The 14,872-nt window shown below is 37.3% G+C and overlaps 1 protein-coding gene across 2 annotated transcripts; it reads right to left on the bottom strand.

Moving 5' to 3' along the window:
• Positions 1-3,630: 3,630 nt before the first annotated feature.
• On the bottom strand, positions 3,631-14,771 carry LOC111343229 (tauropine dehydrogenase-like). 2 transcript variants are annotated; one of them, XM_088763535.1, is made up of 6 exons: positions 14,643-14,771; positions 14,153-14,361; positions 9,206-9,278; positions 6,614-6,909; positions 5,456-6,058; positions 3,631-4,014 (listed from the first exon to the last, which is right to left on the bottom strand). In XM_088763535.1, the coding sequence occupies exons 2-6, from the start codon at positions 14,207-14,209 to the stop codon at positions 3,925-3,927; spliced, it is 1,119 nt and encodes a 372-aa protein (XP_088619661.1). In that variant the 5' UTR covers positions 14,210-14,361; positions 14,643-14,771; the 3' UTR covers positions 3,631-3,924. The 2 variants fall into 2 exon arrangements, with proteins under 2 accessions (XP_088619661.1, XP_088619660.1); XM_088763534.1 differs by lacking the exon at positions 14,643-14,771 and having other exon boundaries at positions 14,153-14,386.
• Between the last annotated feature and the right edge of the window lie 101 nt (positions 14,772-14,872).

The following is a 14,872-nucleotide window of genomic DNA, read 5'->3' as shown; positions in this document are numbered from 1 at the left end:
CGTATTCTGGTTTAAAGTCACGTACAACGATACATTAGTTTTTTGTAGGTGCGTCAAAATCACCATAACCCAAGAAAAATAATGGCAAGTGGTCAGAGAAGTCATTAATTATTAGTCCATTTCCAGACAAACAATTAGTGTTGTTAGTGAAGATTTTATCAATGGGGGAAGCGGTGTTAGAAGTCAGGCGGGCTAGCTTTGTGGTTAGAGGGTAAAGCGGGTGAAAACACATTTGTTCAACAAATTCTCCCTTGAGAGAATGTTGTTCATGGCGCAAGAGGTCTAAAATAAAGTCGCCCATAACATAGCAGATCTTATTCTCTTTAGTGACTTTAGTCAATAAGTTTCGCATTGATGCAACAAACTCATTAACATTTTGATGAGGTGGTCGATATATCGCGCCAACTATGACATTTTTTACCTGAGGGACAATAATTTCAACAAAAAAAAAACCTCAAAGCAATGCGAATGAGAAGAATTAAGATCTTGTCTAGCTTTGTATTAAAAATGATCTAGTAAATAAAGGCCGACTGGTTAGAAATAAAGGTGCAGCCCAATATGTCAACCAGATCTGAGGTAGTGTCACCTAACCATGTCTCCAATACCCCTAAGGCTGTGAATCTGTGATTAATCAAAATTTTCATAAAGGCTACGTTTTTTATCCTTCAGATATTTTTGCAATGAGTGGGAAAACTCTCAAGCGAAGTCTTCATGCTTTCCTAATGGGATGTTTACTTCGTAGTGTCCTCTGGTTTGAATTTATGGAAAAACAAACATGTCCCTTCTTTTGTAACATCAGCTTAACACTCTCGTCTGAACTGAAATTTTAAACAAACGCTGTTATTGCAGCAGGTGTCAGGTTAAAGAATAGGAGAATATCACTTGGGGTATACCTTGAATATTCAATCCGCAAAAGAAAATAACACACCCCTGGGCATCCTGAGATATCTCTTGCTAGGCCTGATGCAAACACACTGTTAGTGCGGGCATTCCCATTTTAGTGATTTCATTTTGCGTTCCTTATTACACCCTTTGTGTTTTGCACGCGCATTTTTCTTATTGTTTTTCGCGCTCTTTCACTCACTTATATTCTGACTTATATTCTGTTATTATATTCTGTTATTCACTGACTTATATTCTGTTAGACTTTTCCTATAATTTTGCTTTGTTTAATTTTATTTCATATAAGCTTCTTGGTAAAAAGTCAGCACTGGAGTATCAGAGTCCTTGAGATTTACATCATTTCCTCCACTACGATCAGCTCTGAGTTTTTTCCGTTCTTTGTGTGCACAAATCATACAACGTTTGAAAGTGTCATTCCTTATCCCATTGCCTTTCCTCTGTTTTTTTACGTTTTTCTATTCTTTCTACTCGTATTTTGTAATTAATCGTAATTATTTGTTCCTTTGGCAACCGCGATCGACCGTAATGTAAATAAAGAGCGCGTTGAAACCGGACTTGGTGGCAGTTACACGCACGGACCTCTCCAGAGCTTTTATTTTAACCCTATTTTCCTCTGTTCCTCTCCAACTATCACTATATACCATGCTATCCCTGATGCACATGACATTGGCTTTTTTCCTGCCTCCCTTTCTTCAAAAAATGTGATTTGCCTCTTCTATTAAAACTAAGGTTAATTCATTGTTAGTCTAAGTGCATAGTTAAATATTATTTCCACTTCTATATTGCCCCATTTAAGCAATGGTAACAGCTGGACTGAGTGAAGTGGAGATTTGGTCCTTAATCATACGAGTGATAACAAAATTGGACCACCGCACGGCAGGAGTCAGATTTGTTTACTTTTTTGTATGATTACAGACTGAACGGGACAACATATAATTTAATGATTAACTCGTAATAAGACTTACGAGTTAATCAAAAAAATTACAGTTTCCAGGAAAAGAAGAATAGCCAACTCATGAAAGAAAGGGAAAAATTTGCATTAAAAGGTTGACAAAGGAGGCATTGATTGTTTAATGTCACTCCAATTTAAATTAAGTCAAAATTTTAGTGTGATTGGTTGATTTAAACTAGAACATTGAATGAGATTGGCTTATTAACTGTCTTATAATAAATTGTCCAATAACAATTTGGTATGTGAATCAGTGGAAAACAGGAGTTTTTTAAACCCATCACAATCAAGGAAATTGTGATTTTTTTTATTATCATTCTTATTCGTGTAAAGATGAAATAAACAATTTTTTTTTTAAACAATTTTTAAAAATCGAGTCTTAAACAATTTTTAAAAATCGAAAATAAGAATTCCATTCTTATTCAAGCAGACAAATTAGCCCACTTGGTCTTGCTTCTGTTGTTTTAAAAACCTGTTGTAGAGGCCTAACTAGCAATTAGCTCACCATTTTTGTACCTGCAGGCAAAATGAGTCATTAAAGACGGACACCTGGTACTCTTTTGATTAGTGACTCTTGTTGGAAACGCGGATATAAACACGAATCACTCTCGGTCTCGTTGAATATTTTTTAATGCTCACAGTTAAAATCACTCCCTATCACTCGAATCTCTTCTCAGTCACTGTCACTCCTTTTTATTGAATACACCCGCGATCACATTTCTAAGGAAATACAATCTACGTCATTGCTAACATCATCCGCTGATATAAAACGTAACGCTAATCAAGTGTCACGCGCTTATGACTGTCACGTTCTTATATATTTCTAACACTCTCGCTTCGGAGAATTACTTATTTCCCTGACTTGATCCCATGAACATCTTTCTTATGAAAATGGTTGGAATATTATCTTGATGACGCAAATGGAAGGAACACAGTCAAAAGTTCAAATTTCCAATTTCAAGGCTTGCTAGTATTTAATTTCGATGACAGGACAGTTTTAAGGTTTGGTGACTTACAGTTTGGCGAAGTGAACTTTGCCTTCCGAAGACCCTAAAATAATTATGAGCACCGAAATCACGAGGTGTTCACGTTAGGAGAAAATAGATAGTAAAAGACTGCATGTAGCTACTGGTAAAGCTCAATCTTTATCATGAAAAACTTGAACTAGAGGTTGTGTAATAACGCTAGAAGTGTTGCAAAATACGATATGTCTCACATGCTTTCATGATGTGAAGATCACATCTATTGAGATATTTCTACAGGGAAAAGTTTTTAATATGAATTATGCGACGATGGATGCCGCAGTGGAATTATTAAGATCGTACCTTCGAACCCACTTAATTTGCTGATTCAAACAGTAAAATGCTCTCTCTTTCCTAAAAAAAAAAAAAAAAAAGATTTTTTACAGTTGCGTGAGGTGCCGATCAAACCTACAGCGATATTTCTTGCTACAGTTGAGGTAATGGACTAAATTCATATGCGGAATCGAAATTGGCCGGAATAATCCGTCGGGATTGCGGGAGGGAGAGAAAATTTTTTAGTTGAGAATCCTATTGGTGACCCTCTACAAAAGACGCCAACTGGCGATATCTTTTCAAAAGACTTTCAAGAGAAATTGGTTTATTCATGCAGATAGTAGGAAATAAAAGTAATAACTGAGAAAATAAACCAGGTGAATAAAGCTAATAATAGAAAATGAAATGAAGTTTCACTTCGTGCATTATTACTGATTTGTGTATTGTCAACTTTCCTTGTCAAACTAGAGAGCAGACATCATGAGCTGGTTACAAATTAATTTTATTGTCATTAACGATGTCAATTGAACATTTTATTTTTAACAATATTTCACCGGGCCAAAAATATCAAGAAGAGATGTGTTTCGTCTTCGACAACATCGTAATGATTTTCAGGGCATTCTCTTTATTTACCCAACGCGTTCAATACAATCTCTTAAAATTAACCGTCCCAAAGTCTCACATAATTAAATAAATTACCAACGAGTCCTTTCAATACATAAATGTTAAAGGCTAGTTGACTGAATTCAATCTGAAAACAACGTTAAGTCAACCCAGTCAGATGATAGAGACAACCACTTCGGGGAGGGGTCCAAGGAGGTACTCAAGTTTGCCAACTGGGTCCTTCTTTGGCTTAACACTTCCTTCCTGTGTTGAAAGACCAAATATGTGAGCTAAAAGTTGTTTGCTAAAAGTTGTTTTAAACTGTTCTTAGATACAAGAATCAAAAATGGTTTTCGCTGCAAAGACAAGCCAACTAATTTGGATTATTATTATCCAACTGTGCTTCGTAGAGTACAAATAACACGCGAATAGTGTACAAATATCACGCGGTATTTGTACCCCAGAGAACGGGTTAGAACTTCGTCCGCACAGAAATAAAAATTCGACGTGCTGGATAATAAATCTCTTATTAAACGTTTTGCTGTGTGGTATCACTGAGTATTTTTACTCGTTGTTCGCATTTTGACGAGCCCGTAGGGCGATTCAAAATACGGCACAACTCGTAAAAATACCCAGCGATATTAGACAAAAAAAACGTTTAATAAGAAATATATATTCTACATTGTATATTGCTTTTGCTACGTGGACACCCCTGGATACATCCCTGTAGCTCCACGATGCCCTCTAACGTGACTAATTGGCGCCCAATGTAGAGAAGATTACATTGATTCTGACAGGAAAGAAAGCATTTTTCCCAACAGACTTTCCTCCAACTTCCTATTACTGGTGGGCAGCTAGAGCGTGTTTCATCTTAAGAATATCTTTTTAACTGTCTGCCATTACCTGATAATCATCATCTTCTGATGAGTCGATTTTGATTTTTAACATTTTATATATATAAATACATCTGTATATTTTTATCTCCCCTTATTGTAGTTATTGTAATTATAATTATTGTAATTATTGTAAGAATTGTAATTATTAATAAGATAGTTTTTAAGCTCTGAAAGGCCCCTCCGGGGAGAGTTTAATAAATTATTGTATTGTATTGTACGAGAACTATTGAATCAGAAGAGAGAATGATATCAAAGGCTACCGTGTTAAAATGTTAAATTCGTGGACCCAGTTAATTTAGTGAGCAGCTCGAGGTTTTTAAAAGTCAATTCCTGTTTTGAGCATAACCAAATCAGCTGGGTTGAAAAAATGGCAAATCAAGTTGATAAGTCTTTGACGTCGCTTTCGAACGGTGGACAGGTAAATCATGGCTAGGGAATGGCAAGGCGAGTTAATAAGCAAAATAAAGCCAGAATTGAGTGAGTTCAAAGATGCTAATTTTCCTTCAATGGAGTATGTGTACTTTAGAAATAATACTGTTGTGGTGAGTGAAAGAGTCCACCCGAGGTAATCAGTATTAATATTAATAATAATTAATATTAATAATTAATAATTAATAATTAATAATTAATATTAATAGTATTAATAATACTGTTGTGGTGAGTGAAAGAGTCCACCCGAGGTAATCAGTATTAATATTAATAATAATTAATATTAATAATTAATAATTAATATTAATAGTATTAATAATACTGTTGTGGCGAGTGAAAGAGTCCACCCGAGGTAATCAGTGTTAAGTATCAAAACTAACCTTTATGGTCCCCAAAAGAGTTTCTTTGGTGTCAAGGACATCACATTCAACACCAGACTCTGCGGTAGAGCAAATCCAAGGTGACCACTCAAAATTTAGGATCGTACACTGCTGCGCAGTCTCGCCCAGTGCACTACAAACGTGTTTATTGAAGTCAGGTCCGCCAGGTAAACCAATCAAGGTCATTCCAGGTCTGACGTGTGGTTTAAGAGCATTCAGATAGTCATCTAGATAACGTTTATGGGCAAACTCGGGAAAGACTACGAAATCGATATCTCGCATGGCTTCATCTGGGTTCGTTGTTATTAATGCTGGTTTCGATTTGATAGACGTTGGCTCTTGTCCCTCGCGATGCAACTTAAATAGAAGACTCTTGGTCTGCATTACCGAACTACAACGCTCTGCTTCATCTTGATTTAAAGTAAGCACACGAACTTCAGTTCCCTTCCGAGAGGACGCTATGCCAGCAAATGCGTGCGCACCACTCCCTCCACCACAAATCAACAACTTTATGGTCTCAGCTTGGGTCTCAGCTTGGGTCTCAGCTTGGGTCTCAGCTTGGGTCTCAGCTTGGGTCTCAGCTTGGGTCTCACCACGACTGTTCTGTTAATTGAATTGCAAGTGATGGAAAAAAATCACTACTTATTAAATTTCACCAGTATCGAATAGCCGTCCATGATTTTCTACGTTCGTACAGTTGACCGCTCAATTATCACATAAAGCGTAAAAGAGTTCAAAATTACCCCACAAGCATTAAGGTTACTATCAACAAATTAGGGTGACCTCTAAAAAAAAGGAACAAAATTTTGACAGTTTTCCTTTTGGTAGGCACGCGCAAGCCTTTTCAGACAAGACTAAGGTGTTTGTTTCAATGAATTTACCAGCCTTCCTGTTACCGCGGAAATCCAAACAAACTGGACTGCATTACTCGGCAGATAATAGGCTAAACAACGATGTGAGGCTTTTTCGATTTTCTTATTGCCTCCTGAGAAAATCAATTTTGAAGTTGGACAATAAAAAGTCTTTCGATTGTTGTCACGCGCCGGGAAGTCGCAAGAACACTATTTCGAATTTTGTAAAAGCCTTACACGGTTTTGTGCATTAATATCTTACGAATAGTCTAGCCAAATTTCATCAAAATCGGACAAAACTGCATACTCTATTAACAAAAGCATATGATCCTGCTCCACCAACAGTTGCACCAGTTGCCGCAATAGCAGCATTTCCTGCCAATCCTATGCCAGCAGCCCCCGCACTCTGCAGAAGCGAGAAAACTCCCCCTGTAAATCCTCCGTAAATTGCAGACTGCGCAGCCGCTGCTACGGAGCCAGCAGCAACACCTCCAGTAGTAAAACCAGCGACACCAAGAACTACAGGAGCAGCTGCCACTGCTACAGCACCAGTTATTAAAGCACCACCTGTGACTGCAGCTACACGGCCCCAGTTGACACCGTCTGAAAAAGAAGATAAAACGGCACTAACTACATTTTTCACATCAGCTAGGTATTTAACAAAACTAGTCAAACTGACTCAATTTATGAGAAAAAAAAAACATCCATAGCTCAAATCAACAAAAGCCGTTATCAAAATTGTATAACGGTCACATAGGAAAAGATCATGAAAGAAAGTTTGTGGAAATCTGCCTTTTCAGAAAAAAAATTTTACAAGGACAAAAACTTTTAAGAAAGCCACACTTGTAAATAGCCAACTGGTTTGCTTCCGGCCGGTTGGGGTTCTTAATGATGTTCTTAACATGTTCAATTTAGACCATTTGTTTCATTTGTTTACAAGGACCACAGTGGAAACTACTGGTTCACCAGTAATTGTGTAATCCTATAAAAGCCTTTTTTTTTTTTTTTTTTTTATTTTACAATTTTTCCTAACTCTGTATTAATTAAATGCTTACAATCAGACTCTGCACCTGCCGGAGCTCTGGCGGGTATTCTGTTGTGAATCGCCAGGCATACTTTTTCCGCGTCCCAGTCGAATTTACAGAGCGAAAGAAAAGAAAAGAACCAAAACACAAACACCATAGTGAATAATATGCACTTTAGTATTGGAGTATATACCTTGTCTTTTTTTTTTTCTTTTTTTTTCAAATTCCGTGGTCTTTGTTTGTTAGATTCGTTCATTTACTAACAGTTTTCCTTTTTCTGCTTGTTCCGCGTGTTCTGCACAAATTCATCACGCGCGAAGTAGAAGTACACATCGTCCATTACTTAAAATAAATTTCAAACAACTTTGTTTTTAATAAAATCATCAAAAATTTTATTCTCAACAGCTCGTTAGAAGTCAAACTTGAAGATCTAAAACCGTGCGCTTGTAGCGCGTAAATCAAATTTGCATAAAAAGGCTTCACCGAGGCTTAGAGCGTCCTAAATTTTATTAAAAAGAAAGAAAAACCCGTGAAAGCGAAGACAATGTTCTTATGGTTATAGGTTAGCCAGTACACGAGTAAGCAAATGATCGTGAAGCTTTGTTTGCGATTTGATGTGAAACACTAGCCGTGGGATTGGCTGATCTTATAGAAACATTAGCAGATGAGTGGAACAATTCGGGGGTTTTACTAGTCAACAGTTTGTTTTAAAACGCGCAGAAACTAACCTTTGATAAAGAAAAAATTGAATGAAAGATTGTTCATCTCTTTGATTGCGCTCTCAAATGGTTGCCGACCACTTTGTTGATTTCTTTCTGGCAGGCTCATTTTTCACCTTCTCCGAAACATATAATTGAGGTCGAACCCGAAAAATGTTCCTGAGGTCACTGAAAACTACGCCAAAAGCTCACTATTGTGTTGAATTTCTTTTGAACCGTTGAAGATTTTTCGAGCGACGAGAAAAATCCCTTTCGCTGTGGAAGCTATCAGCTCTGTTCGTGTAATTGACAGAAATCCGTCGTTCAGAAAAACTTGCAGAGAATGATCTTTACAACCCCTGGTACTAGTTAGCAAACACATCCGCGTGAAATTATTAAAAGATTTAACCTAGCACGTGACATTTTCGTTGGTTATATTTTGATTAGAGTTTGTACACCCAGGACACAAAAATATTTGTAAAAATCGTGAACATTTTTATCCCACTTAACACGATCAAAAACCAAGCCTTCTGTAATCATCTATGACACTTTCTGTTGAAAGGCGAGCTATCCTAAAAATTTAATATGTACCAGAGAATGGAATTGCTCAAGAAAACTAATTTGCCAGTTCGTCAATGTGCCAAATTAAGACTATCGTGGAAAGAAATGATGTCCTTTTTGGTAATTGAAGCATGTCAGCTTCTTCTCCAGAATGCAAGAATATGCCTCTCTCTGACTTAATAATTTCAAAATGGTACAGGAGTGGTAGGTGGTAAGGCCCTTTAAGCCTTACATTAAGTATGCCCAGGTGGCAAATAGTTTTAATTTGGAGTGTATGAGGGAGGGCAGGGCAGGTGCCTAGTTGATTAATTAACTAATCAATTAATTAATTAATCAATTAATTGCAAACTAAAAGTTCTTGACAAGGAGTGGGGCTTCTTGAAGAGGGGGGCTTTAAAAAACACCAACCAACTTTTCTGTATCTACCTGCTGGGTACCATGAGCCGCACAGGAAAAAAAACACTGAAGAAATGCAACAGAAAACCAACAATGGACCAGCATCCCATTTAAAAGGAGTAATAGCATTCCTAGTTGTTTCAAGCTGTAGAAAAGAAAGAATTTACATACAGGGACAACCAGCAACTGCTTCTTAAAGCAACTAAAATCAAATTTTACCTTCATTAGGTGGAGTGGTGTTTCCTGCTGGATCCCCCTGACTGTTGGACGAGGTGGTCTGGGTAGGTGGGTCCTAGCAAAACAAGGCAACAGTATTTGTAACACTTTGCTAAAACTGAGTAAAGCATAAACCAAGCTGTGGACATTACCTGCATAATCAACATGGAAACAGTTTTCTGCGAGCAAAGCTTGAGTGAAACTGAGACCTTCAAGAAACAGATAATGTCCAAGGAAAAATATTCGAGCATGCTTTTGTGCCAAATCTGTTGGCCTTGTTATTCTTGAAACATTTTTGCAATGTTCATTTCATACAAAAGAATATCCTTGTTCATTGGGGTAAATTACAATAATAGTAAATTAGTATCGTTTGGCTAGAGATATGGTCAGTTATGATGTAAATCATGACATTTCGACTGCAAACTGCTAGTCTTCATCAGGCACACTTGCAGGGTCAAAGAGGCTTCATTCACATGACTTCACCCCAACAACATCAACAGGGACAGTGGAATAGAGATTCCTGAAGCGTGGATGTTTATGATCAAAAAACAGAACTGGAGAGCTGTGTGACAGGGGACCACCAAGGGAACAACTCACTAACATCAAGGATCAAAATGCACCAATCACAGTGGTGGAAAACCAACCAACAGCAGAGCATCCTGCATTACACGAAGACCTGAAACCAGTCAACCTTATCACCTGATGAAGGCTAGCAGTATGGGGTAAAAACGTCACGATTCACATCATAAATGACAACATCATGTGATGAACAATACTTCCTTTCTTATACAATTAACCTGCAGGAAAATTCTCTTCATGAAACATTCACTTCTAAGTGTTCTCTGGTGTGAATTAATGAAAAAAAAAACTTGTCCCTTAAAAAATGTCTAGATCACTGAATGTTTGAGTGCTTTCAGCACAAAAGAGCTAGTAGAGGAAAATCCAAAATGAATGAAGAAGTTTAACTGTGAGTTAATTTACACTACATGCTAAAGTAATATAATACTACAGTTTTCAAAAGAATAAACATAATGTTTCCAGAATTTGTTTTGTGTCTTTCAAACAAATCTGCAGTTCTACTTCTGATATTATTGAGTGAGGCACCTATCACAATCAACTACATGTACCTACTGGTATGTGCAAATTTTGCCACATCATACCTTCATTGACATATTTTTTAACTGTCAATTAAAATTGATTTTGATGTTTCAGTTTATGAACATAAATTACACTACTCCTGTATTAAAAAACAAAAAAAAGAAGACCAAGACAGTGCCATGATATTGTGACAAATCTGGTTCAAGTTCTTTAAATTCAGCTTTAAGACCCTCCAACATATATCACCAAAAATAACATTTTGGCTGTAAGTTAACACACAAAATATGCAACTGGATGGAAGGATTTCTCCCGAATGCAAGAGCTCTAGCTTGTCAAATGTTGCAACCAGCACCAACCAACTATCCATTGAGACTTGGTCGATATGTTGACAGACAGGTAGCCTATACTTGGTTTGCCAAGTATTTGTAGTTTCTTGGTCAGCCTGAAGCTGTGTCAGTAATGTCTGGGTAAAATGTTGATAATCTATCAGTCAAGTGTCCCTTGTAACAGCAGTCACTCTAGTATTGGTCATTAGTCGGTCACAACCTGATCAATGTCTATTCTCGAGTACTTGTATTTGTATTATAGATTCGTACAGTGTACAGGCGAGAGAACAATGGGGATCTTTAAAAAAGCTCAGCAGAGCTTGCTAGATCTCCTGCTCTATCTTGTTTATAATGTAGTATGTATTATGTGATGTAATGAACTACTGAAGGCGAATAAAACATCAATCAAACAATAGGACACATAGTCCCCTACTAGGTTCACTGACCTAAACCAACCCCAACTCACCCATCCCACCCCAGGGGAAGACATCCATCACACAGTAATCTCGTGCGTGGGAAATTTACATCTCCTACCCCTAACCCTGCAGGAGACGGGACCTGCATTTTTTCGTCCCTATCCGAGAAGACTAGAATATCCAACCATTTCTTGATATTATAGAAAGGTAGCATATTCTTCTCAATTATTTTAAGACCTTAAGTGTTGGTCCAACAAGGACTTGAACCCTCGACCTCCCGCACAACAGTCCAACCCTCTATCGATTCAGCTAACTGGGAGGTGGTGAATTTACAATACATGACAGTGCTCATCAGACTTTAATCTTAGCTTCTCTCAGTGACTACCCTACTCTCACTGGAAGATTTCATCTTCCACAACAAAATCAATGTCAGCTATGATATGTAACTGAGCAGATATAAGACAAAAGTGACCCAATCTGTCACAAAACTGTCTGCACAAAACAACCTGGATCCTTGCAAAATTTGTATGTGAGCCAAAATCAAGCAGTTTGTATCGACAAGAAACTGCAAGAGAACTGGTCACATAAATAAAATAAATGCACTAATACCCTAAAAGCCAGGGGACACAGGGATGGCACTAAAACATGAGATTATGTATTCAATTGGTTGGGTCAAAAAGGCCGTCAATTGGCATGTTACCGGGACTCCACTGTACTATAAAACGTCATGCTGAGTCCACGGTGGCCTTAAAAACTTGACAAAATGCAAAATATCCTAAGCTGTTGGAATTATCATTGGTCAACTTTGATAGGAAAAATTACAATCTTAAAGGGGATTGTCGCAGAGCTTGTTAACATCATGACCCCCATTGTGCACCCATGAGAAAGCCAGTGAGGAAGTTATATCTCTTCTATTCCTTTGTTTGGAATGGAATAGGTAACAAAATCAAATGAGGGATTATAATGATCAAAAATTATTTGGAAGGCAGCCTAAAAATGTTAGATATCCATAAATGTAGTAGAGCTCTCAAAGCTTCAGGATAAACAAATATTTTGACAAAAACAACAAAGTAATATGGAAGCTTTTTTTTTACCATTAAAAAAATCTTGGTGGTAGTTGACTGTACCCTGGAAAACTCAACTTCATGGACTCTACTGAAATTCCGAAGAATTCAAGGAATTTTATGAAGAATTATTTTTACATTTTGGGAAATTAATTTTCCTGGGACACATAATCTCCCAAAGTTAATTACCTGAGCAAGTCTCTAATACAACTCACTCATCAGGACCGTAGCTAGCATGAGGCAAGACAAGGCAATTGCCTCGTCTTAATTTTGGCCTTTTTTAATTTTTTTCTTAAAGATTGACTTTTCTGAAGAAAAATGCCACGGAAAATCCTTAAAAGAGCATTTCTATAAACCTCTAGATTTCAAAGTTTTCTGGGGGGCATGCCCCCAGACCACTCTAGCAGCTCGCACCTTTGGCACTTGAAACTTGCCTCGTCTTGTCCTGAAACCTGGCTACAGCCCTGCTCTTAAGAGCAGATAATCAACTGCCTTTCATCAAAGAACAGTGCATTGCAAAAATAGCACCTAAAAGATGACTGCCAAAAATTCCTCACCCTGCAATGCTTTTAAACTAAACACAGTTTTACAGTACGGCCACTTGTATACATCTGACTTTGGTTTTCTGGAAGCTGCAGGGACTTTACTTATTGACTAAGTTGGTCAAAGTTTAAGCACTAAATAGAGCTCAGCCTAACAGCTCACTTATAGTTATACAAAATAGATACAATGGAAGAATTTCATTTCAGTATTTTTAACAAAGGAAAATACCAACAAACAGCACTTTTAATAAAATTGAGCTACATAAAATGACTAATGCACTAATGCTCCTTTTGCCGGGAAAAACCCTAAAAATCTTTTTCATATCTTATGGGAATTCTCAATTTAAAGTTAATTTTGAGATTAAAACACCATCAAATTATCCAGAGAATACAGTTGTGCTAGGATTAAAAGCTAATCCCTTTCAGGCAAAAGAAAAGAACACACCCCTGGGCTACAAGTGGGTTCCTTGAATACTGTAAATTTATTTGTAAAATACTAGAACAGCCTGAAATAACCTTGCTAGACCAAACAAAAAGACCTTTTGAGAGCTTTTGTTTCAAGCCTATTTTCCACTGTACCTTTCTAACTTTTACATAACAATTTGGCAAGTGAATTAGTGGAAAACAGGAGTCTTTTAAATCAATAACAATCAAGGAGATTGTAATTTTTATGATTATCATTCATATTCATGCAGACAAAATTAGCCCACATGGTCTTGCTTCCATTGTTTGAGAAGCGTATTTTAGAGGCCAGACAAGCAATTAGACCACCATTTTGGAAAGAGGTACAGATGTCTATACGCAGACAAAACCTTAAATGAACATGGTTGGAATATTATCTTGTTGACACAAATGGAAGGAACACAGTGAAAAGTTCAGATGTCCAATTTCAAGGCTAATAGTAGCATTTAAATTAAATTATTTAGGACAGTTTTAAAGTTTGGTAACTTGAACTGGTGAACTGAACTTTGTATTCCGAATGCCTTAAATTAATTATCAGCACATCACGAGCTGTTCACGTTAGTAAAAATAGGCAATCAAAGATTGCATGTGGCTGCTGGTAACAAATAAAGCACAATTTTTATAGCATTACAAAGAACTTGTAAACAACTTACAATATCTTGCTCGCTTCGCAAATTCAGCGGCTCTTTCTGGCTTAAGCCGCTAACTTAAACCGTGAACTGCTCTCTTCTTAAATACAAATACATTAATTCCTTAAAGCTTCCATCATGTAAAGATCACATCTATTGAGATATTTCTGCAGGGAAAAGTTTTGATATGAATTATGCGACCGTGGATGCCGTTGTAAAGTTATTAAGTTTGTACCTACGTATCTACATAATTTGCTGATTCAAACAGTAAAATGCTGTTTCTTTCGCTTGTAAAAGAAATTTTCCCTGAAGTTTCGTGAGGTGCCGATCTAACCTACTTTGATCTTTGATATTTCTCCAAGAAATAGTCTTCTCGGTAGCCTTCTCGTTTTACAGCTATTTGAGATACTTACATGTCCTGAGATTTGCCGCGTTCTGTCGGTTGTTTTGTCCTTTCCTTGGGTCGCCATCAGATTTCTTGTCTTCGGTTATGTCGATGAAATGTCCGTTTTATTTAACCAGATGAGACCACCTGACTTAACTTGTTGTCCGATACCTCACTTCCGGGGAAATACTCAGAATTTGTCCGGAAGTAGCTTCTCTCCTCCTGTAATCCAGTTCCCTTGATAACACGACACAGGAAGAACTTTCGGGAAATATATGTTAAATCCACAGTTTTGTGAGTTATTTATGAGACTTTGCAGTGGTTGTCGAAACTAAAATTTGTAGTGTCATCGTGCTTGGTTATTTCACTCTCGTGACCCAAATAGAGCTTTAAAAGCAGGGTAAATTTTTAAATCATTTATCAAAAAGTGAAATATGTCAGTAACAACCAATGTATGGGCTGGCTCTGTGAACACGGCAAGATGGTATGAAAGTTAATAATCCTCGTGTAACGCTCACCTGGCTTCTCTGCACTTTTGTAGATTGGTGTAGAGTTGAATGAGGCGATGACAAGACGCTCAGTCGTCGGGAATGATTTTAGGCGCTAGTAGGCCATTAAAATGATCTCGCGCCGTCAGGGAATCAAAGGTTACATAAATAACTCGTTTTTCCTAGAAAAGCGGACTCAAATCTCGGAAATCTGAGTTCTTTTTATATCAGATTACGTGGCGAGGCGAAGAAACCAACTT

Source organism: Stylophora pistillata, chromosome 6, assembly GCF_964205215.1.
Source record: "Stylophora pistillata chromosome 6, jaStyPist1.2, whole genome shotgun sequence".
NCBI lineage: Eukaryota > Metazoa > Cnidaria > Anthozoa > Scleractinia > Pocilloporidae > Stylophora > Stylophora pistillata.
This window is presented reverse-complemented; position numbering and strand designations above follow the sequence as displayed.